General features: G+C 40.9%; 1 protein-coding gene across 9 annotated transcripts in view; it reads right to left on the reverse strand.

The window, feature by feature from the left end:
* Positions 1-658: 658 nt before the first annotated feature.
* Positions 659-25635, reverse strand: part of c2cd5 (C2 calcium dependent domain containing 5) — a 64208-nt gene continuing 39231 nt past the window's right edge. For 6 of the 9 annotated variants that reach the window (XM_061678212.1, XM_061678207.1, XM_061678213.1 and 3 more), the window contains 12 exons: positions 21843-21983; positions 21044-21107; positions 20912-20973; positions 18757-18855; positions 18331-18420; positions 18153-18231; positions 17109-17201; positions 11870-11902; positions 11531-11632; positions 6419-6615; positions 6186-6332; positions 659-2338 (listed from right to left, as the gene is read on the reverse strand). In XM_061678212.1, coding sequence (XP_061534196.1) covers positions 2213-2338; positions 6186-6332; positions 6419-6615; positions 11531-11632; positions 11870-11902; positions 17109-17201; positions 18153-18231; positions 18331-18420; positions 18757-18855; positions 20912-20973; positions 21044-21107; positions 21843-21983 — 1233 coding nt within the window. In that variant the 3' untranslated portion in view covers positions 659-2212. Of the gene's footprint in view, positions 2339-6185; positions 6333-6418; positions 6616-11530; positions 11633-11869; positions 11903-15432; positions 17031-17108; positions 17202-18152; positions 18232-18330; positions 18421-18756; positions 18856-20911; positions 20974-21043; positions 21108-21842; positions 21984-25635 lie in introns of those variants that run through there. The other 3 variants (XM_061678209.1, XM_061678214.1, XM_061678215.1) reach the window with 3 other exon arrangements.

Below are 25635 nucleotides of genomic sequence, written 5' to 3' on the forward strand. Positions count from 1 at the left end.
GGGAAAAAACAAGTCTTTGAGAGATATAATCTAACTGAATAAAGAAATTTTATTATTTGCAATGAAAATATTTTTCGCTTGCGTTGACGATATTCGCGTTTCAGCTGCTTGACCTTTTGCTCACGTTCCAATTTCTGCGCTGCTGCTTGCCTGACTTCATGCGTTTTATGTTTGGCACGAACCTCACGGGTGGGCGGGCTTTATGAGGAATGCGTCTTCATTGGCTAATTCATTTTGAGTGACACTCTTTTGAAAATAAGACTTTCAATGAAGGACCTTTTATGCGTTGCATAACTTTAATGATTTGCAATTAAATATATAAATAAACACAATGGTTACTTTATTGTTACATTCATGGTCAAAGAAGACAGTTATCCTAAGATATTGTCAGCCTGCATTTAGAAGATGCTGGTGTTCCAGTCACTGCAGGGACATTGAATGCATCTTCACCGAACCTAATCCCCCCCGCCGAACCTAATTTTTATTATGTACTAGATGTGCGTAGGTTCTGACTTCCATATTCAGGTTACTCTGCCACCACAGGACACCTGTTCCTCGGACAACTGGTCCTCAACGTGTGATGGTCATTCTGAAATTTTATTTTTATTTTTTTAAGACGCGTTTTTAAAAAAGGTTTTAATGACAACACAGACTCATCTTGGTTTGACTGAGTTTATTGTGCAAGTCTTACCCAGGCCAGCATTACAAGTTCATGGCGATACAAATTTGGTCTGCATGCTCCTAGCACATTCAACTTTGGACACAAACACAGGAAATAGATCACAACCCGTTTGTCACAACAACAAAAAAACTGATTTATAGTACCACTAATTCCAAACGAGCATTTATTGCACTTCCAAAGAAAATTAACTAATGATTAGAAAGCAAATTTACAGCCTGTATATCTATACACATGGGTGGGGAAAAAAAAATCTAAATTACTTCCAGCACTGAACATCATGAATCAACATCACAGCCAAAAATCAGTATCAGGATTAGGACGCACTAAACACCAAAACAGCAGTGATGCAAGCCGAGCAAAGAATTTGACCTTTACTAATAAACCATGGTTAATTTGAATACAAACCATCTAGAACCTTTTACCATTTGCAGTAAAACCATAACAAATGTTCATTGTATAAGGTACAGCAAACTTGACTGGACACGACGGGGGCTGTGACCTGGTTATTATCAAGAAATGTGGTTGCTGACACTTCCTGTGAGCAATAATGTACTGGAAAAGCTTTGATAATGAAAACAAATCAAAACAGACTTGACAAATTGTGTATGCCGATGACTCGCTTTAAAAATAACCCACCTGAAATGTTGACAATTACCGGTAAAAACACGGAAGGAGAATCCAAGTGCATTAGAAATATTGTCGAGTCCCTTGGACCAATGACTGAAGCGGTGCCCACTAACAAACCAGCAATTGGACCAAATTTGAGCATTTCCCCCCTCTTCAGATCCAAGTCAGCAAAGGCCCGATTATCGGATGTCTCTGAAACATCCTGTTGTGTGCGGTGTGTTAATAGAGTCAGTTATTATTTTTTTAACACCCCCGATTTTACGCCCTTGGAAAACGGTCAGGGCTAACAAATGTAAAGTAAAACCTGTTCAATACATTTCGGCAGTGTGGATGTCCTGCCACCATGCTGCCTCTCACAAGTTAGTCTTTGTACTGTGACAGGTATTTGGTTTGGGTAAGGAGACTAGCAATTGTCGATGGAGATATTGTTACTGTATGTGTGTAATGTGCTGTGTTGGTCATCTGCATACACCACACACTACACAACCAAAACGGACATGCTTGCTGATTTTTTTTACACGTCATGTTTGGGGTTTTCACACCTAAAAATCAGTTAAGATGTTAAATATCAGTACGCATGTACCCCATTTTAGATGCCTGGATTGTTAAAGTGGTTGTAGCTGGTAACCACACTCGGACGATACTGGGGAGGCTTTGGGCTGACACTTGAGGGGGACGGTGGTTAAAGCAGGTAAACGTTAAGCGCTTCTTTGGCCATTGTTTCAAGCAATTATGGTGGAAATACGTGACAAAAATCCATGTCAGTATTTGTAATTTTATTTTGTGCGCATGTGTTGCTTATAATGACTTGCATTTGAACTTTGGAAATGTTTGACAAAGTTAAGGCAGACAAAGATTGCTCGCATTTGGACGGCTAGACGTTTGTGCGTTTGATGGCTGGTGTCATGTGGCCCCTTCCATTCCCATGGTGCATGCTTGTCCGAGGTTTGTCGTGGATGACGCGGGCTCCTGATCCGATTCCCTCACGCATATGACTGCATCGCCACTCACATTGATAAGACACTGAGCCTGTGTGAGAACACAAACGGGCAGATTAAACCGCTGAAACAGGTCTGATTGCACATCAGAGCCTTGATTTATTATCTTAATTTGTTCTGTGATCAAGCTCGTAACTCCATTTATTGTATGCAAAACAAAATTCAAAGCACTTGGGTTACGAACTGCAAAATATACAACAAGCTGAATGGAACACCAGAAGAGGCCAATGTTTTGGTGATTAGAAGCATGAAGGAGCTGGAAAAATATGAATAGTACTTGACTGGATCATCTGAGGTGCAAGACACTTTTACACAGTGAGTTATTAGAAACAATGCATTTACCACAAGTGAAAATAGTAAGATTGGACATAGATGGAGACACAACAAACAATTCAGAAATGTGAACTGTTGGAACTGAAATAATTTAGTTACACAGAACATAAGGCACAAAACCTGGAAGCAGAATTAGACCCGGACAATATGTACTTTTCAACTGTCAACATTAACTGCAACTATTACACTCAAGAAGAATATAACCAATCCAGTAGGTCGGAAGAGAAATTGTCAATTATACACTATAACAGTAGATGTATGCACATTTTAAAACAGTTTGTACATTGTTTTAGCATTATAGCGGTCTCCGAAACATGGCTAAATGAAGATAAGCGAACTGACTTTGAATTAGAGAGTTATGAACTTAACTATGACTGAATAGACAACACAAAACAGTAGGTGGAGTGGCGATATATGTTGATAAAACATTCCAAATTAAGCTAATTGATAACATGACAATATCAGTTAAGGATATACTGGAATGTATAGCAATTGAAATTTACAATGAAAAGGAAAAGAAGGCTATCGTTAGCTGTTTAAATCGGTCACCGGTTTCAAGTGTGGAATTGTTTTGAGTGGATGGAAAAACTGTTTTCAGTAAAAAGCAACAAAACCATATTTATCTGTGGCGATTACAATATTGATTTGATAAACCCAACTAAACATAAAATGACAGAGGAATTTCTCAGTATAATGTACAGTATGAATTTATACCAGAGTATCACTAGACCCAGCAGAATTACATCACGCAGCACTACCCTCATTGACAATATTGTCCCACAAAACATTGAACACAATACTGTTAGTGAACTAATTTGCGACAGCTCATTTACCTGTTTTCACACGGTCTGATTTTTACCATAAGAAAAAGGAAATTGTTGACGAAATTACTTATATGATGATTACGAACAGAACAAGCAACGGATTCATTAAATTCTGACTTATTGGCACAAGAGTGGAATACAGTATATAGAGATTCATATCACTATAATCATTGTCCAATCCGTCAGTACCCCCCAAGGTTCGGTCTTGGGCCTTGGATTATTAATATCTATCTATATCTATCTATTTATATATATAAAAGTTTGCATGTTCTCCCCGTGCCTGCGTGGGTTTTCTCCGGGTACTCTGGTTTCCTCGCATATGCCAAGAACATGCATGGTAGGTTAATTGAAGACTCTAAATTGCCCGTAGGTGACTCTAAATTGCCAGTGTGTGTGTGTGTTCCCTCTCCCCTGCCACTTCCTCTAGCATTTCCGAGGGGATCCCGAGGCGTTACCAGCCAAGCCGAGAGACGTAGTCTTTCCAGCGTGTCCTGGGTCGTCCCCGGGGTCTCGTCCCCGGAACACCTCATCGGGGAGGCGTCCAGGAGGCATCCTAAACAGATGCCCGAGCCACCTCATCTGGCTCCTCTCAATGCGGAGGAGCAGCGGCTCTACTCTGAGCCCCTCCCGGATGAACGAGCTTCTCACCTTATCTCTATGGGAGAGCCCGAACACCCTGCGGAGGAAACTCATTTCGGCCGCTTGTATCCGGGATCTTGTTCTTACGGTCAAGACCCAAGCCCGTGACCATAGGTGACGGTAGGAACGTAGATCGACCAGTAAATCGAGAGCTTCGCCTTTCGGCTTAGCTCCTTCTTCACCACAACGGACCGATACAAAGTCTGCATCACTGCAGACGCTGCACCGATCCGCCTGTCGACCTCCCGTTCCTCTCACCGTGGGGCAACTCCAGAGTGGAAAAGAGTCCAACCCCTCTCAAGAGGACTGGTACCAGAGCCCAAGCCGTGTGTGGAAGCGAGCCCGACTATATCTAGTCTGAACTTCCCAACCTCACACACCAGTTCGGGCTCCTTCCCTGCCAGAGAGGTGACATTCTACGTCCCTTGAGCCAGCTTCTGTAGCGGGGGATCGGATCGCCAAGGTCCCCCGCCTTCGGCCACCGCCCAGCTCGCACTGCACCCGACCCTTATGGCCCCTCCCACAGGTGGTGATCCCATGGGAAGGGTGACCCACCTTACCCTTTCGGGCCCGCGTCCGGGCAAGGGAAACCTGGATCCATATATTTTGTTCATCATAGGGGTTTTTGGAGCCCTGCTTTGTCTGGTCCCTTACCTGTTTGCCATGGGTGACCCTACCAGGGGCATGAAGCCCCAGACAACTTAGCTCCTAGGAACATTGGGACACACAAACCCCTCCACCACGATAAGGTGACGGCTCAAGGAGAGATATTTTGATCACACAAATACATTATTTTTGCAGTCAAGAATATCAAAACTTTTTGATTTAGTAAACTTTTATACGGCAAAATTACTGGTTATTACCAGGTAACATCTAAAAACTATTTAGAGAGAGGGAGGGGGGGCTACTAACTAATTTTAAAGTCCAAGCTGTAACAACCACGAAAAGTTTGTGTGTACCTATATGTGGGGTCAAATTGTGGAATGGGTTGGGACTAAAGCTTAAGCAATGTCCAGATTTTCATTGATTTAAATTAGGGTTCAAACAAAAGATGTCAAAATACAAGGCTGAGACTGGGGTTTGACTATGGTGTTTTCAGGGATTATTATTGATACTTGTTTTTACACGTGTGTGTGTGTATCTGTATAAAGGATAATTTTGTTTGTATATAAAAATTTTTGTAAATATATTAGTGCTGTATATGGAGTAATGTAGTGTAAAATATACTATAACTAATAGTCACAGAGCTGTTGAGTGGAAGAGACGCATTCCTTGCTGGGGATGTTCACCATGTGAGCAGATGTAATTTTGGAATTTATGTATAAAGGGTGAGCACTTATAAAATTTACTTCTCTTTTTTTCAGAAATTTTAATGTTACAAATTTATTTATTTTTTGTTGTTGTTGAAATTATTGTTGTCAGTGATGGTGTTGTGACTGACTGGCAACCAGTTTAGGGTGTAGTCCGGGATAGGCTCCAGCGCCCCGCAACCCTGAACAGGATAGGCGATGTTGAAAATGGATGGAAATTAATGTTTCATTTGCTTTTTCCATTAAGATGTGTTGTTGTTGCTGCATTGTTTTAATGGCACATTGAAATAAACAGATTCAATTCAAATTCAAACTCAAGCCCCCCAAAAAACTATTTGTTTTGGGTCATGTGTTAAAAAAAAAAAAAAAATAGCACTGTATTGTAAATAAAAAATAATAAAACAATGCAAATAAATAAACTGGTTTTATAAAGTTTAATTACTGTAGATACTGTTTTCATTTTATATTCGTGTGTTGACTGGTTCACTCGTTCAATCAATTTATCTCTTTGTCCACATGCGAGCACATTACAGTGCCTTTTTTGCTTCATTTTTGTTCACTTTACTCATCAGCGTATCTGACGCTTGCTCATATCGCAAATTTTGGCACGCAACACAAAGTAAAAAAATAAAAAAATAAAAAAAAGTTTAAAATAAACATAACGTAATGGGCTTGTAACTCAAAAATTGGGGCACCCGTAAGTCAACCAACCATTTTATTCCTATATAAGCAATTAAAAAATATTTTTTACCCATAATGTGTGTGTGTATACCTGGTTCTTATTGGGATTTTCCATTAACACACACTCCTTCATGCTGTAGGACACGACGGCATTCCCACCCAAAGCGGCGACGTGGGCACGAACCATGGCAAACACCTCTGCTATGAACGAATGAAGGAAGCCACTCACACCACCTTCCTGTAAAGAACAAAAACACACAACTGGCTATGAATCCATATTTTTTTTTTTTTTTTTTTTTTTTTTTGGTGCAATGTTGGACATACCTCTCGTAATGATGTGGTCTCTCGAATGAAGAACATGTTGATGATGCCCAAGTATTTAACCACCCGTGTGGCGGGGAGGAAGGAAAGTGGTGTCATCTTCACCACGGTGACCGAGCTTCCTCCGAATGAGCAGCGGTTGGAGCGCAACGAGCGGGACCGGCCCTCGGTCAGTGGACTAGAGCGCTCCAGGGATGAGACTGAAGGTTCACATAGACCACAAACAGCTTATTTGCAGGGGATGTTGCTAAAGACAGCTCTGTTTGTTGCTAAAACCTGCAACTGCATGATGACAACACTGCATAATTACACAGAACATTGAGCCATTAGTCAAATTGATCCTTTTTTTTAAGTAAAAAATAAATAATATATATTTGAAAGTTGTAGTTTGTGTATCATCACTTTTTTGGGGTAAAAGTAATAAACACAAAACATTATACAGTGGGTACAGAAAGTATTCAGACCCGCTTAAATTTTTCACTCTTTGTTATATTGCAGCCATTTGCAAAAAATATTTAAGTTCATTTTTTTCCTCATTAATGTACAAACAGCACCCCATATTGACAAAAAAAAAACCAGAATTGTTGAAATCTTTGCAGATTTATTCAAAAAGAAAAACTGAAATATCACACAGCCATAAGTATTCAGGCCCTTTGCTGTGACACTCATATTTAATTGGGTTGCTGTCCATTTCTTCTGATCATTCTTGAGATGGTTCTACACCTTCACTGGAGTCCAGCTGTGTTTGATTATACTGATTGGACCTGATTAGGAAAGCCACACACCTGTCTATATAAGACCTTACAGCTCACAGTGCATGTCAGAGCAAATGAGAATCATGAGGTCAAAGGAACTGCCTGAAGAGCTCAGAGACAGAATTGTGGCAAGGCACACTGGCCAAGGTTAAAAAAAAAAATTCTGCTGCACTTAATGTTCCTAAGAGCTCAGTGGTCTCCGCAATCCTTAAATGGAAGACGTTTGGGACGACCAGAACCCTTCCTAGAGCTGGCCGTCCGGCCAAACTGAGAAATTGCGGGAGAAGAGCCTTGGTGAGAGAGGGAAAGAAGAACCCAAAGATCACTGTGGCTGAGAGATGCAGGCGGGAGATGGGAGAAAGTTCTACAAAGTCACCCATCACTGCATCCCTCCACCAGTCGGGGCTTTATGGCAGAGTGGCCCGACGGAAGCCTCTCCTCAGTGCAAGACACATGAAAGCCCGCATGGTGTTTGCTAAAAACACCTGAAGGACTCCCAAGATGGTGAGAAATAAGATTCTCTGGTCTGATGAGACCGAGATAGAAATTTTTGGCCTTACTTTTAAGCGGTGTGTGTGGGGAAAACCAGGCACTGCTCATCACCTGTCCAATACAATCCCAACAGTGAAGCATGGTGGCGGCAGCATCATGCTGTGGGGGTGTTTTTTGGCTGCAGGGCCAGGACGACCTTCCAACAAGAGAAGACACAGCTAAAATAACGAAGGAGTGGCTTCAGAACAACTCCGTGACTGTTCTTGAATGGCCCAGCCAGAGCCCTGACTTAAACCTAATTGAGCATCTCTGGAGAGACCTGAAAATGGCTGTCCACCAACTTTCACCATCCAACCTGACAGAACTGGAGATGATCCCCAAATCCAGGTGTGAAAAACGTGTTGCATCATTCCCAAAAATACTCATGGCTGTATTTGCTCAAAAGGGTGCTTCTACTAAATACTGAGCAAAGGGTCTGAATACTTATGACTGTGTGATTTTCAGTTTTTCTTTTTTAATAAATCTGCAAAAATGTATATATGGTGCTGTGTACATTAATGAGGAAACAAATGAACTTAAATGATTTTAGCAAATGGCTGCAGTATAACAAAGAGTGAAAAATTTAAGCGGGGTCTGAATACTTTCTGTACCCACTGTAGGTTTGTTTTATTCATATTTAGCTATATGTTTGTACCTATATTAACTTGTTTTGAATTGTGGTTGTGAAACTACAATGTATTAAGTATATTTAGCACTTCACCATACACCTTTGGAGCTAGGTAGACAGGCTGTGTGTTATTCACATTAATACAGAGAAAATCCTTTTGAGGGAGAATCACTTCAAACATTTGCATCACTCTTCAAATGTCACTTAAAGGTTCCACACAAAATTCATTAGTAGCTCAATTTGTTGCTCTGTGCTTTTTTGGGGGGAAAAGATGTTGGTAGGGTTGTTTGACAATTTGTCTATTCTAGCAACAAAAGTTTGTATAATGACAAAAGGTAATGTGACCTCAGTAAAATAATACATTAAACCTATATAGTGCTTTTCAACAAACTCAAAAATGCATACCTCAAACAGTGAAGCACCACCTTTTCGTGGTTCACGATTCACAAATTCACCCATTCACGTTTTTTGTTCTCTTTCTGTAAGGGCCTAAAATGCCACACGACGGCATCAAAGTCATGGCTTAATTGGAAACCAGCAATTGGCGCCAAGGAAGTATGTTGTAAGTGATTATCGCAACTGAGAGAAGATCTGTATGTCGGGGAGGAGTTAAGGTTTGCCTGGTTTGTTAGTGGAAGAAGAAAAGAGTATTCGCTGCATGAGCCTGCGTACTTCTGGTGCATTTGTTTTTTACAATTGAATCGTCACTACGGCATTTATTATTAAGGGTTATGTTGTAAGATGAGTTTGAAGTAATATAAAACTATTTGGGGATCATGTTTTGGGTATACTTATGGTTAGTATAGGCAATTCAAAAAATATTTTTGGGAAGGATGTCCATTAGTCACAATTTATCACTTTCCGCTGCCGGGCTTGGCCCCTATGCCCTGCAAATAGCTTACTGGGATTTCTTTAGTGAAAAACTACATATAAATAAACGAAAGTTTTGAAGCAGCAAATTAGCGTGTCGGCAACCATCGATGCAACTTTACGTCCTGTTGGGTGTTTACGAAACGTGATGTGACAAAAAGGGGCTTGCATATGTGACTATTAAAACACATGCAGTCATGGATGGTGTGGGTGGCTAAACAATCATTTTCCATGCGTGACAGGCGGACAAGACAGTTTACACAGTGTCTGCAGACAGACACAGAGACCTGGAAAAGCTTTAGTGTACGTTTACGTGTCAGGAAGACGACAACGTGACACTGTTGAATGTTACTCTTTTGGACCTCGGACGATGAGAGACAGACAGAGACAGCTGTGAGCTGAGGCGGCCACAATAATAGTGCACAAGCCAGAGTGTGAAAGGGCAAATTTTGCTCATGTGGGTAGTGTCAATCAAGCGCAAGTTGTCAAAGCCACTGCGGAGCCTACAAATAGTCCCTCACTTTATTAGGCACCCCTGCACAATTACATGAAATTCTGTGAGACTATTATTGTTGTTAAAGTGCTTTTACACCACAGCAAACTACAACTAAAATAATTTGCATGCTGTATGTCCTCCAATAGTGGCCAGGTGTGCTCGTTTACTGAACTGCAAAGAGAACCAGAGAACCATTATAAATTAGACTTGCTATTCCACAAGTGCATCTGAAATCATAAATTTGTTTCTAAAAATATTAACCAGAGCGTTTAACTGTTTTTCACCAATTCCATCCATCCATCCATTTTCAACACCGCTTATCCTGGTTAGGGTCGCGGGGCGCTGGAGCCTATCCCAGCTGACTTCGGGCGAAAGGCGGACTACACCCTGAACTGGTCGCCAGTCAGTCGCAGGGCACATATAGACACGGACAACCATTCGCACCCACATTCACACCGTCACTGAGTGGGAACTGAACCCACGCTGCCTGCACCAAAGTCAGGCGAGTGTACCACTACACCATCAATGACGTTTTCACCAATTCAGTTTTCCTTATTTTTCAGGGCATGGCTAAAATGGCACCCAGTGACACACTTGGGCATTGGCATGAGTCGGACCTCCCCCACAACAAAACTCGAGCGCCTTAATTCAGTGGTTATCCGGGGCAACAGCGGGTTACTTATTATTATTACTTATTATATTAGTTATTACTAGGCCGATTTCTACCACTACAGCGTGCAGTTAGCTAGCTAACTATGCCTACACTAAAAAAATCTCACAATTTACAGAACAGCTCATGTGGTTATTTAAATTCCCAAACAAGGAAGTGACTGTAAGGTGGATTTGCTAACCAGTTAGACAGCGTACCGCCCAGCAATTTTTGTAATCATTAAAATTTGGCAGGGTTGTTAACGATCTTCTCTGTGGTATGTAATATTTACAAGACTCATTTGCACGTTACTGGGACTGTTAACTTAAAATAAGTTTCACCCAGACGTTAGTTAGGTTAGGCTATCATTATGCACAGCACGGTGTATTAGTGGTTAGCACATCGGCTTACAGTCAGGAGATCCAGGTTTAAATCTCTGTTAAACCGTTTTTGTTGTATTTGCTAAATTGTCCTTCAGTGTGAGTGTATGTGTGGTTGTATGTCTCTACTATATGTGGCTGGCAAACTGTCCAGGGTGTACCCCGCCTCTTGCCTAAAATGTGGAAGGAATCCAGAGTACCTGTGGAAAAACCCACTCAAGCAGCATACAGCATCGAGACTCGAAACCCGAAGGCATGTGTGCTAACCACGAGTCTACCATGCTGCCGCCATCCATCAGCTTGTGTTTGAGGTGAGGCATCTATTAAAGCAAAAATAGCCATTTGAGGAAACATTGTTAAAACTATAAATACAGCATAGGTGACTAAAATGTATTTCATTACACATCTGGATTTCCTCATAGAAGTGGATTTACTCAGCTCGTGTTTTGGATCTCATTAGATTGTGCAGGTTTTACCTAATATTGTGGCCAGTAAATGCAACTTACTTAAGTCTTTAAACTGAGATTTAATTAATATCTGGGGGAAAAACTGCATGTGGAAACAAATCACAACTCCTGTTAATTTGCCATCATCAAAAAGGCAAACTGCTAATTCCCTCTGAGGGGCAGGGCATTAAAAACCTTTCCACTCTTCTACAAAAAGCTGCAAATTGATTCCTACTGCTCCGCCCCACAGCAGCATGCATGCACGGATGTATTGTATGGTAGTGTGTGTGTGTGCGTATGTGTGTGTTTTGTATCTTTGCACATGGCCAGCAGAGTGTGCTCAAGACTGTGTCCTCCTACTTGTCTTAACTGATCCTCGTCTTATGGTGTGAGCTTTCAGCCTAAGCAGCTCTAGCCAGGTGCTGCATCTGTCTGCAAAGGAACCGTAATCAACGGAGGCAGCTGGAGAGAACACACACACACACAGAAAAAAACCACAACCACACAAAAGACAACAAGGAAAAAAAAAAAACAGAAGAACAGAAAAAGAACAAAAGTGGATGAGGTCTGAAGCGGTGTGGGATAGTTCTGTCCAAGACATAAGGATGGTAAGTCAAAAAATGGGACCGTGTTCCAGTTTTGGTAGCAGGTAGGTCGGGTGGGGGCTAAATATATGTGAAAGTGCATTGGGGGGCTTACCTCTGGATGACACAGCGGTATTTGCTGGGATACCTGTGGACAGACCAACAAACAACTTTTTCCTTTGCATTTGATATATAATGATTTTATGTCCATTCATAATCTAAAACTGGATATATACACTGCAGATCCAAATATCCAATTATGATTGAATGCTTTTGTCCATGGAACACAAAACAAAACTAAAATCAGGGATGCCAGCATACAAGAAAAAAGACGAGAGGAAATATTTGTCGCTGGGGGTTGGAAAGGAAAGCATTTGCCGACGGGGTGGGGTGGGGGCTGCGGCCCCACGTGTGGCCGAGGCGGGACTTTGTACTCTGTGACACTGTACCCTGTGTTTCTCAAGCCCCATCTCACCGAGTTGCTGTGCTTGTTCGTGCAGATTTAAAACAACAAACTATATACATTAAGAGTGGCTGAAATAAGTATTTAACACGTCACCATTTTTCTCACTAAATATGTTTCCAAAGGTGGTAATAAATTAACATGAAAATGTCACCAGATGTTGGGAACAACCCAGGTAATCCATACATACAAAGAAAGTAGAACAAATAAGATCAGAAATTATGTGTAATAATGTGAAATGACACAGGATAAAGCATTGAACACGCCAAATGGTATTTATTTAATACTTTGTACAAAAGTCTTTGTTTGCTTCAGCTCCAGCTTCAAGACACTTTCTGTCTGGAGAAACTAGTCACATGCATTGCTCTGGTGTGATTTTGGCCCATTCCTCCACACAAGCAGTCTTCAAATCTAGAAGGTTCCGTGAGCTTCTTTTGTGGACCATGAGTTTCAGTTCTTTCCATAGATTTTCAATTGGATTCAAGTCAGGTGATTGGCTGGGCCAGTCAAGCAGCTTGATTTTTGTTCTTTGAAACCAATTGAAAGTTTCCTTGGCAGAATTTTTTGGATCATTATCCTGATGAAATGTCCACCCTCGTTTCATTTTCATCATCCTCGAAGATAGAAGCAGATTTTTGTCAATAATGTCTCCGTACATTTGCCCATTCATCCTTCCTTCAACAATGTAAAGTTTACCAGTACCATTTGCTGAAAAGTAGCCCCACACCATCATGCTCCGACCTCCGAACGTCACTGTTGTTATGGTGTTTTTAGGGGGATGTGCAGTGCCCTTTCTTGTGAAATCCTGATCGAGGCAAATTGATGGTGGTATGATTGGCTTTCCACTTACGTATTATGGCCCCAACCGTACTCACTGGAACATTCAGAAGCTTAGATATGCTCCTGTAACGAATGCCATCGTTATGTTTTGCAACAATTACTTTGCGATGGTCTTGAGACAGTGCTTTGCTTTTACCCATCATAAGATGTGTCTTGACTCACACCTTGGGAATGAGACCTTTTTGTAGGCCATCAATTCGGACTGAACCAGCTGATATTCATTTGCATTGAAAAGGGGCTGGATTGCTGTTTGATTGTTGATATATTTTAGGTGTTGTCTTGGCTTTCCATGCCCTTTTGCACCTCCCTTTCTTCATGTGTACAGTACATTATTACACACAACTTAATTTCTGATAATTGTTCTACTTTCTTTGTATGTATGGATTGGGTTGTTCCCAACAGCTGTTGAAAAGTTAATGTCAATAGCACCTTTGGAAACACATTTAGTGAGAAAAATGGTGACGTGCTAAATACTTATTTCATCCGCTGTGTGCTTGTGTGTTAGTGGATATATATATATATATATATATATATATATATACACACACAGTATATATACACACACACACACACACACACACACACACATATATATATATATATATATATATATATATATATATATATATATATATATATATATATATACACACACACACACACACACACACACGTATATATATTCACACACACACACACACACACATACACATGTATATATATTCATATACAGTGGGGCAAAAAAGTATTTAGTCAGCCACCAATTGTGCAAGTTTTCCCGCTTAAAAAGATGAGAGAGACCTGTAATTTTCATCATAGGTATACCTCACCTATGAGAGACAAAATGAGAAAATCACATGTCAAAATGTCTGATTTTTAAAGAATTTATTCGCAAATTATGGTGGAAAATAAGCATTTGGTCAATAACAAAATACTCATCTCAATACTTTGTTGGCAGTGACAGAGGTCTAACGTTTTTTGTAAGTCGTCACAAGTTTTCACACACTGTTGCTGGTATTTTGGCCCATTATTTTGGTCCATGCAGATCTCCTCGAGAGCAGTGATGTTTTGGGGCTGTCGCTGGGCAATACAGACTTTCAACTCCTCCAAAGATTTTCTGTGGGGTTGAGATCTGGAGACTGGCTAGACCACTCCAGGACCTTGAAATGCTTCTTACGAAACCACTCCTTCGTTGCCCGGGCGGTGTGTTTGGGATCATTGCCATGCTGAAAGACCCAGACACGTTTCATCTTCAATGCTCTTGCTGATGGAAGGAGGTTTTCACTCAAAATTTCCCAACACATGGCCCTATTCATTTTTTCCTCTACACGGATCAGTCGTCATTGTCCCTTTGCAGAAAAACAGTCCCAAAGCATGATGTTTCCACCCCCATGCTTCACAGTAGGGATGGTGTTTTTGGATGCAACTCAGCATTCTTTCTCCTCCAAACAGAAGTTGGGTTGTTACCAAAAAGTTCGATTTTGGTTTCATCTGACCATATGACATACTCCCAATCCTCTTCTGGATCATACAAATGCTCTCTAGCAAACTTCAGACAGGGCTGGGCATGTACTGGCTTAAGCAGGGGGACATGTCTGGCACTGCAGGATTTGAGTCCCTGGCGGCGTAGTGCGTTACTGATGGTAGCCTTTGTGACTTTGGTCCCAGCTCTCTGCAGGTCATTCACTAGGTGCCCCCTTGTGGTTCTAGGATTTTTGCTCACCGTTCTTGTGATCATTTTGATCCCACGGGGTGAGATCTTGCATGGAGCCACAGATCGAGGGAGATTATCAGTGGTCTTGTATGTCTTCCACTTTCTAATAATTGCTCCCACAGTTGATTTCTTCACACCAAGCTGCTTACAATATTGCAGATTCAGTATTCCCAGCTTGGTGCAGGTTTACAATTTTGTTTCTGGTGTCCTTTGACAGCTCTTTGGTCTTTGCCATTGTGAAGTTTGGAGTGTGACTGTTTGAGGTTGTGGACAGGTGTCTTTTATACTGATGAGTTCAAAGAGGTTCCATTAATACAGGTAACGAGTGGAGGACAGAGGAGACTATAAAGAAGATTAAGTTACAGGTCTGTGAGAGCCAGAAATCTTGCTCGTTAGTAGGTGACCAAATACCTATTTTAATTTGCTAATAAATTCTTTAAAAATCAGACAATATGATTTTCTGGATTTGTTTCCCTCATTTTGTCTCTCAATGGTGAGCTATACCTATAATGAAAATTACAGGCCTCTCTCATCTTTTTAAGTGGGAGAACTTGCACAATTGGTGGCTGACTACTTTTTTTGGCCCACTGTATATCCATATATAAACATATATGTACATACATATATGTGTGCGTGATATATATATATATATATACACACACACACACACACACAAAGTATGTGATATATTCATATATATATATATATATATATATATATATATATATACACACATATCCTCATATATACATAGACACATGCACGCACACACTGTATATTAGGGATGTAACAATATTCACGATACCGCGAAATTAAAAGTGCCTCGATATTGTCATGGTCTTGTCTCGGTATAAAAAAATGAGTCGTCGTGTTTAAAAAATTTCTTTTGGGCGACCTATACACAGCCACACTGCTTAGCCAGGCTGCTCGAGCCAGACTACAGCGCGCCACTTCGTCATTAAGTGTATAAACGCACCCGATTAGACCGCGTAACGCATGTGGGTACGTCACAATAAATACACTGATTGGCTGACTGGCCCACATGACCAAAAGGCTGCTTTGGGAGGGATGCAGAAACAACCCTCCCAAGGCTACAGCATAACCGCTATGCTGGTCTGAGGGTCGCGTTGCAATCGATTGGGTGAGAGGCGCCTTGTTGTTCGTGCCAGCCTCCGCCCCAGCAAACGCTGACCCACCGGCCGGCATTGGCTGCTCGTGGACCTCCACTTCGCGAAGGCACATCCCGGTGGTCCTCCGCGGGCCGCCACCACCGCTCCCCCTCAAAGGTATGATCCGCCAAAGCATATTGTAATAGCAGCACTCTTTAGTGGTATACTAGTGAGTGTTTATCTCAAGTCCAAAGTCGTGGGTAAAATAACATCACACAGCGAGAGAATAACGATTCCAACTCCCCATTACAACATATCCCTCCGCCAATACATTACAGTAGTCCCAAAAATGAAATGTGTCCACTCCATACAAATACAGATAGTAATGCAAAAATAAATCTGACATACTTCCCTTTCTTCAAATGAAATGTCCACATTTAAAATGAAAACATATGACAGAGAATGCTCAGAAAAATAAATCATCCTACAATATCACTAAGAGGAGGAAAAGAAACTAAGGAATCTTATGCCTTTAAGAGTGCTCCTGCATTTATGACTTCACTTTAATTTTTGGACTCCAATAAAGAACTCACATAGTAGCCATTACCCAATTTGTAATTTTATAAATAAAAAAATATTACAATTCGGTAACTACTGCTAAATTATTGAACAGACAATTTCTCAATGGACACTTTTGTTATTGTGATCATATATTATTGCTGCAGCAATAATACTGTTTCGGAGGTAGACTATGAATGTAAAGAGGACTCTGCAAGAGTCAACAAGAAGAGCAAGAAAAAGAGAGTTTTTTTTGTTCTCCAGCTTGCGCCTCTTTGCCCCACCTTTACTGTGAACCTTCCTGCAATACCGTGAGCGTTCCCAAGATATCGTAATCATTATCGTACTGTGAGATTAATACCGTGATAAAACCAAACCGTGAGCTCTAGATGAAGTATCGTTACATCCCTAAAATATATATACAATCTAAAACAGCTCTGTGTCAGACACCAAGACACTTCTGCCCACTAGGTTCACAACGGAGGAGACCACAATCTGCAACCGGACACCACTGAGGATTTACCTTCCGGGTGCACAATAACCAGCTGATTTTGGCAGAGTTTTGCAGCCGGAGTGAGTAAAGAGACTGTACCTGAGATGTGAGTGAAGGAGATGGGCGACGACGCCTGTTAGTGAGACAAGGGGCGTGTGAGGGTAATCTTGATGCTACCTGAGGTTTTGGATGGTGGCTGAGTGTTGGCAGATGGAGAATCGGCGCAGAGCTCCAAGGGGAACTGCAACTGCTCTTCTGTCTCACTGCACCCTGAAACAAACACGCACGCACACAAAAGTTACCCAAACATTCCACATGACAAAAGTGTTGATTCCTCAATCCACTACCCCATTTGAGCAGCTTACATTTCCATGTTTATTTTGGTCAAACTAACTCTTAAAAGCTTTTTTGCATCTCTGCTTGTACCCTGAAATGTCTACGAATACTGATGGCGTGCAAATCTATGAGTGCCTGCCTCCCATCAAGTCTAAAATTAACGACCGAGTAAATCTTTTGTGAGCTGCCTGTTAACCATAAAGTGACTACGAACCGCCCCTTCTGAATTTAGTTGGAAAAAAAATAATTTAGTCAAATTTTCATAATTAATAGTAATTATATAATGCCGCCTCCACACCAAGCCTTAAAAGTAGCACACGACTTTAACTCGGTGACCCACAAAAGGATAAACTTCACAACTGTGTTTTGCTTTTACACTGGCTTTTTGTAATGTCACAACAGAAGGGTACCAGGTATGGCAAAGATGAGTCTGATGATGACAATTGAAACAAAAAAGGAGCTATCTGTCCTGGCTGATCAACACAATATGACTTAAGAAATAATGAGCCAATGATACAGATTTTTACACTTGTACCACAGGTAAAAATATTACTTAAATCACTACCTGTTAGTGAAAAAGACCTATGACGGTGGAAGTTTTACTTGGGATGGATTATTTTTATTTAGTGTTTCGTATAGGGAATATTAATTTTAAATTCACAAATAAAAGGTTAGCCAGTGTCCCAGAAGTTTGTGTTTCACCAGTAAGGGTCCACTGTACATGTGTTAGTAAAGTGTATATTTGGCAGCCCTCTAACTGAACTTGATCTCCTATATAGAAGACAAATAAAAATTAGATTACAGGGGCAAAAGAAAAGTGCTACTTCATTAGATGAAGGCAGAATTACATAATTGACAAACTATTGATCCCTTCCTTACACCAACCTTTGGTGACAGGCTTTTCCACTGGCTTCTCCTGTGTCTGGTCCTTGTCGAACGTCATGGCAACCGCCGTCACAGCAACCTGTCAAGCAGATGATCGTGCGTAGCATAGTGGAAGTGTGAAAGGTGGACAGGTAACAGAGGCTATGTGGGTATGCAAATACACGTAAGGGATGCTCACTTGTATGAGTTCTTCTTCCGGTACTGCTACGGTGAAGTTAAGATGACAAATACAGCAGGGGATCATAGAGCGCAACTTGAAGTACAAACTCTGAAATAAACACAATAAATTGAGCATAAGCATTGTCACTTGTTGTCAAGGGTCAGGCAGATTGCTTTATTATATTTACATTTTACAGTGGTTAACTTTACTACACATGAATGACAATTAAGAATTTAAAAAAATTGTTACAATGTAAAATACTGAGTGTTTGATTGCTTTTACGTCTTATTCTATTTTACAGTTACAGATGTTAAACTTTTACTAAAAGTTTTTCTCATGCCTACAGTTTGCCGGGGGAAAAGAGAAAAAATTTCTAAAGCCACATATATTGACATACTTTATTGAGTTGGACTTCAGAAGTTCCACAGTATTTGTCATACATACCTTCAGCAGGTTCTCACACAGGTCAGTGAAGATCTTATTCAAGCCTTGATTGGTGAGATTGGCATTACTCAACCTTAACACCCTCACAGATGTAAACATCTGGAAAATAGCAACAGCGATCAGGAATTGACATTTAATTATATTTCAAATATTAATGTTTCAAATTCCGGTTTCCTCCCACATCCCAAAAACATGCATTAATTGGAGACTCTAAAATTGCCCGTAGGTGTGACTGTGAGTGCGACTGGTTGTTTGTTTGTATGTGTCCTGCGATTGGCTGGCAACCAGTTCAGGGTGTACCCCGCCTCCTGCCCGATGACAGTTGGGATAGGCTCCAGCACGCCCGCGACCCTAGTAAGGAGAAGCGGCTCAGAAAATGGATGGATGGATGGATGTTTCAGGTGCTGTTTTAGGTGCTGCCTCTCACAGGCCTGTTTTGGGGAAGAGGAAACTTGCGATTGTCGATGGAGATATTGTTACCGGAATTTCTCGTGTATAATATGCATTTCCCCCCACCCCGAAAAATTGTCAAAAGTTGATAGAAAATCTATGTGTAACATTAGCCATTACGTATCGTATTGGAATGAAAGTACTGTGGTGGTGGGTTGAAGTAATTCCCCTACAGAACTGACTGATTGAGATGAGAGATGCTTGTAATTTTCAGCAAAGGTATACCTCACCTGTGAGAGACAAAATAAGAAAAAAAAAAAGAAGAAGAAAATCACTGATTTTTAAAGAATTTATTAGCAAATTATAGTGGAAAATAAGTATTTGGTCACCTACAACGAACAAGATTTCTGGCTCTGACAGACCTGTAACTTCTTCTTTAAGAGGCTCCTCTGTCCTCCACTCTTTACCTGTATTAATGGCACCTGTTTGAACTCATCAGTATAAAAGACACCTGTCCACAACCTCAAACAGTCACACTCCAAACTCCACTATGGCCAAGACCAAAGAGCTGTCAAAGGGCACCAGAAACAAAATTGTAGACCTGTAGCAGGCTGGGAAGACTGAGTCTGCAATAGGTAAGCAGCTTGTTGTGAAGAAATCAACTGTGGGAGCAATTATTAGAAAATGGAAGAAATGCAAGACCAGTGATAATCTCCCTCGATCCGGGGCTCCACGAAAGATCTCACCACGTGGGGTCAAAATGATCACAAGAACGGTGAGCAAAAATCCCAGAACCACAAGGGGGGACCGAGTGAATGACCTGCAGAGAGCTGGGACCAAAGTCACAAAGGCTACCATCAGTAACGCACTACGCCGCCAGGGACTCAAATCCTGCAGTTCCAGATGTGTCCCCCTGCTTAAGCCAGTACATGTACAGGCCCGTCTGAAGTTTGTTAGAGAGTATTTGGATGATCCAGAAGAGGATTGGGAGAATGTCATATGGTCAGATGAAACCAAAATAGAACTTTTTGGTAAAAACTCAACTTGTCGTGTTTGGAGGAGAAATAATGCTGAGTGGCATCCAAAGAACACCATCCCTACTGTGAAGCAGGGTGTGGAAACTTCATGCTTTGGGCCGGTTTTCTGCAAAAGGACCAGGATGACTAATCCGTGTAAAAGAAAGAATGAATGGGGCCATGTATCCTGAGATTTTGAGCGAAAACCTTCCCTCAGCAAGGGCATTGAAGATTAAATGTGGCTGGGTCTTTCAGCATGACAATGATCCCAAACACACCGCCCGGGCAACTTAGGGTTGGCTTTGTAAGAAGCATTTCAAGGTCCTGGGTTGGCCTAGCCAGTCTCCAGATCTCAACCCCATAGAAAATCTTAGGAGCGGTATACCTTGGACTAAAATTACAGGCCTCTCTCATCTTCTTAAGTGAGAGAACTTGCACAATGGGTGGTTGACTAAATACGTTTTTGTCCCACTGTACGTAAGTAGAGGGGCTTTCCTGAATTTGGGGCTCAATTTTGGGGGTGCGTATAACTAGAGAGCGTATTGAACACAAGAAATGATGGTAGGTGTGCTGTGTTGGTGAGCAGTGAGCAAACACTTGCCAGTTTTTCCTTTGTTATGAGTGGGGTCTCTCACATTAAAAAAATGGTTAAGATGTTAAAAAACACCATGTGTGTACCCTGCTTAAATTGCCAAACCAGTTCATGCTCTCTAAGTACACATTGTGGATGGAGCAATGTAAAGAGAGACCTGTATTCCCGAGGTCCAGTTGTAAATCCCAGGCATGATTTCAGTGTTGCAGCTGTGGAACCCTAAAGAAAAAAGATGTGAATCAGGATTAAGGATAAAATGTATCTTTTAATGATGACATGGTTCACATACCCGTGGGAGGCGAGGCATCCATGAGTAGGGAGTGAATATCTTCCACGGCATCGGTGTCGTCAATCTACAGCAGGGGTGGGCAAACATTACTGCTCAAGGACCACAGTAAATATTTATAATAATATTTTAAAACAGATAGGTCAGAACAATCATAGATGAGGTTAAATTATTTTGTCTGTAAAGTATATAAAACCATGTAACCATAAATAATTAATTCTCACATTTTTAATATTATGTATAAATAGTTTAATTACAATGAATTAAACAATTAATAAATACAATATATTAAAATGGTTCAATGTATAGGTTCAACTCTTTATTTTACTTCTATTTCACTATTTATCATAAATGATTTAACCAATTTTTCAATGCGATAAATAAATACAAAATGAATCAATGCATTTAAATTAAAATAATGCAACAAATATTACAGGACTTTTAAAAAACTAAAATAAATAAATAAATAAATAAAATAAAGCACTCGCATTTGTTTCCAAAAAACTAATAATCAAGATTCACATATTTGTTGCATTAGCCATTTTTTTCCAATATGAAATTAAAATGTATATATTTATATTCATACTTTTAAAATAAAATACAAAGCACTATTTTTTAATAATATAATAATTTGAAAACTCAAGTTTCCAGTAATATTTGTTGCATTAAATTAGCTGCTGATTTAAAAATAGAAATTGGTTAATTATAATGTATGTGTAAATGACTCGCATGCTATAATTTACAGTTAATACTTCAAGACCTTAACACCGACCATCGCCCTTTTTCAGCAACACACACACACCTCCAGGACAAAAGCATCCTTCTTCCCATGAGAGAGGTCGAGTTCTGATAGCTCGTCTGAGCTTTCTGAGTGGGAGCGGAAGATTCTAGTTCTTTGTTTGGGCTCGGGGATGGGAGAGCCCACCACTTCCTCTATAAACTCCTATGAAATAAGCAAAAAAAGAGACAACAGCTGAATTGGCGTGGCTACTTTAAGTGGTAGGACACCACTGCACTTTCCCATCTGTAGAAGGACTATGTTAATAACACGCCACATGCTCGCTCACGTACTACCGTCAGTCACACACCGCAGGGCTGGTGTTAATTTGAAAATAGATCTGGAGGAGCAGAGTGTCTCACACACATACACAAACATCATAGACATATACAAAGTACGGGTGGAACGGTTCACAAAATCCACGGTTCGGTTGGAATCTCGGTTTTGTGGTCATGGTTTTCGGTTCGGTACACGTTGAATCTTACGAAAATCAATTGTCTTGTATAGTTATGTTAAAAGTGAACGTATGTTCACATCATTATTATTAGTTCTTATTTTTGTTGTTATTGTATTATAATTATTGAACCGCATAGCGCCCTTTGCACAATGGTCATTGCACCGGACTACTGCAATATTAGTCATTCGAACTGCTCTAAGTGCTAGAGGACTCTGCATCTTTTTGCACAATTGTTTTTTGTCAATGTCTTTATGTCTCCAAAGTGTTCTGTAAATTGACTGTCTGTTGTACTAGAGCGGCTCCAACTACCGGAAACAAATTCCTTGTGTGTTTTGGACACACTTGGCAAATAAAGATAGATTCTGATTCTGAAATGATCTGCTATTAATCAGAAATATATATGTGCTGTTCTATCTATGCCAGCTGCATATACTGACAGGCAACAATCAAATGCTCCTCCATTCAGTGGCAAAAGGTACAATAAACCTGTATATCCACCTGTTGCAATTCATACTACAGAATAAGTAATGGCTTCCAGCAAATATATCAGCTTTATGTTCAACTAAAAAAGCCCAGATTTCACACTAAGTACATTTGTGACTAAATTCAGACAAGATCATTATTTCAGTATTCATACTTATCAAATTTTTGTTTTGTGGTTTACTGAGGTTTTTGTAACATAAAGTAGGCGCCTTGGTTCAACAAAAGTCAACTTAAGATAATCATATGTGAATGAGCTCAGCTCATGCATAAAGTTCACTCTATAAACATCTTTATGTTACTAGCAACATTAATACACTATATTGCCAAAAGTATTCGCGCACCCATCCAAATAATGGGAATCAGGTGTTCCAATCCCTTCCATGGACACAGGTGTATAAAATCGAGCACCTCGGCACGCAGATTGATTTTAGAAACATTTGTGAAAGAATGGGTCGCTCTTAGGAGCTCAGTGAATTCCAGTGTGGAACTGTGATAGGATTCTACCTGTGCAATAAATCCAGTCGTGAAATTTCTTCGCTTCTAAATATTCCAGTCAAGTGTCAGCTGTATTGTAAGAACGTGGAAGCGTTTGGGAACGACAGCAACTGAGTCATGAAGCGGTGGGCCTTGTGAACTGACGGAGCAGGGTCAGCGGATGCTGAGGCGCATAGTACAAATAGGTTGCCAACTTTCTGCCATGTCAATGGCTACAGACCTCCAAACTTTATGTGGCCTTCAGATTAGGTCAAGAACCGCTTCATGGAATGGATTTCCATGGCCAAGCAGCTGCATCCAAGCCATACATGATGAGGTGTAAAGCATGCCACCACTGGACTCTAGCGCAGTCTCTGGAGTGATTAATCACGCTTCTCCATCTGGCAATCTGGTGGAAGAGTCTGGGTTTGGCAGTTGCCAGGAGAACAGTACTTGTCTGACTGCATTGTGCCAAGTGTAAAGTTTGGTGGAGGGGGGATTACGGTGTGGGATTGTTTTTCAAAGATGGGCTTGGCTCCTTAGTTCCAGTGAAAGGAACTCTGAATGCTTCAGCATACCAAGAGATTGTGGACAATTCCATGCTCCCAACTTTGTGGGAACAGTTTGGAGCTGGCCCCTTCCTCTTCCAACATGACTATGCACTGTCCATAAAGACATGGATGACAGAGTCTGGTGTGGATGAACTTGACTGGCCTGCACAGAGTCCTGACCTCAACCAGATACAACAGCTTTGGGCAGAATTACAGCAGAGAATGAGAGCGAGGCCTTCTCTTCCAAAATCAGTGTGTGACCTGCGCTTCTGGAAGAATGGTCAAAAATTCCCATAAACAAAACACCTAAACCTTGTGGACAGCCTTCCCAGAAGAGTTGAAGCTGTTATAGCTGCAAAGGGTGGGCCAACATCATATTGAACCCTACGGATTAGGAATGAGATGACACTTAAATTCATATGTGAACCAAGCCAGGTGAGTGAATATGTTTGGCAATATAGTGTATATGCTTCCAGTCTTGTCCATAAATATTGGGACATGAACACAATTATCTTTTTGGCTCTAAACACCACCACAATGGATTTTAAATTAAATGAACAAGATGTGCTTTAACTGCAGACTTTCCACTTTTATTTGAGGTTATTTACATCCAAATCTGGTAAACATCTAGGAATTACAACCATTTGTGTTTATGCCTCCCACCTTTTAAAGGCTAGCTCGCTGCATGCTAGCATCGTGTATCCTCGGGTGAAGCAAAGTTTCCGTGGTAATCAAAACACCTCAGTCATGAAAGTAGCGATTTCCAGCAAGTTGTAATTAAAAATCATATATTATACTGTATGTACTATAGATCTTGCGTTGGAGAGATACAGATTCTGTAGTATCATCGTCATAAGCCTACTATTTCTAACCAAGTCTGTATCTCTTCTCTCCAACGCAAGTTCACTGGTGATGCGCCCCACTGCAATATGATTGGCTGCTGCATCGTTGGCGGGCATGACACAGATGACGTGTCCGTGCCGCCATCTTGGCTAACGTGCTACGTTGCTCTGGAGTGTTCACACTGCTTCGCCTCATTTAGAAATGAGAGAAATAAATAAATAAATAAATCACGCGTAAAGACATATGGACCGAACCGAAACAGTCGAACTGAACCGTTTGGCCAGTTTTCAAAAAACGTTCCACCCCTAATACACAAGGTGTATGGGCGGGTATGATGGTCATAATTCCAAAATACAATGAGTCACAGTGGCTCAAGCCTCCCGCCACAAGAGGCAACTCAGGTGGGTTACACATTGGCCCGCTCCCTAACATCCCCCCCAAGTTAAAAGGCTGTCACACAAGAGTGAAGTGTTGGTAGACGTTGTGATTAACAAGAGTAAAGCATTTATCATGCGTTGCCGTGTCGCAGAGCGATCAGTACCATGTTTATGTCGCCGAGCACCTCGGGGTCCAAGGTAAATAATTTCTTTAATGACCAGAGAGAAATAAAAGGGTAAGTTTATCAAGACTTACAGAGAACATAGAGACAAAGATCACAGACTGTAAACAATGCATGAGGACTTGAGGCCACAAAAGATCATGGATGTTTTTAATCAAATGTATACCACAAGGGTCACAGTGGTCAATTGCAGCAATTGTGTATCACGGCATCCATGATGTAATGTGTTCAATCACTAACAAAAGCATGTGACAATAGATGAGCTCTGAAGCAAAACAATTAAGTACTTTTGTTACGATAAAATAGAAGATAAAGTAATGCAGTGGAACCGCTAAGGTTGAAGGCAATTTGTTCGATGGAATTCAAAAATACTGTACAGTGTTCCGCTGTTCATCGGTCACGGTGCCGCATTACCGCAGATCTTTTGGAGATCGGTTTTTGTGGGTTTTA

Source organism: Phycodurus eques, chromosome 5, assembly GCF_024500275.1.
Source record: "Phycodurus eques isolate BA_2022a chromosome 5, UOR_Pequ_1.1, whole genome shotgun sequence".
NCBI lineage: Eukaryota > Metazoa > Chordata > Actinopteri > Syngnathiformes > Syngnathidae > Phycodurus > Phycodurus eques.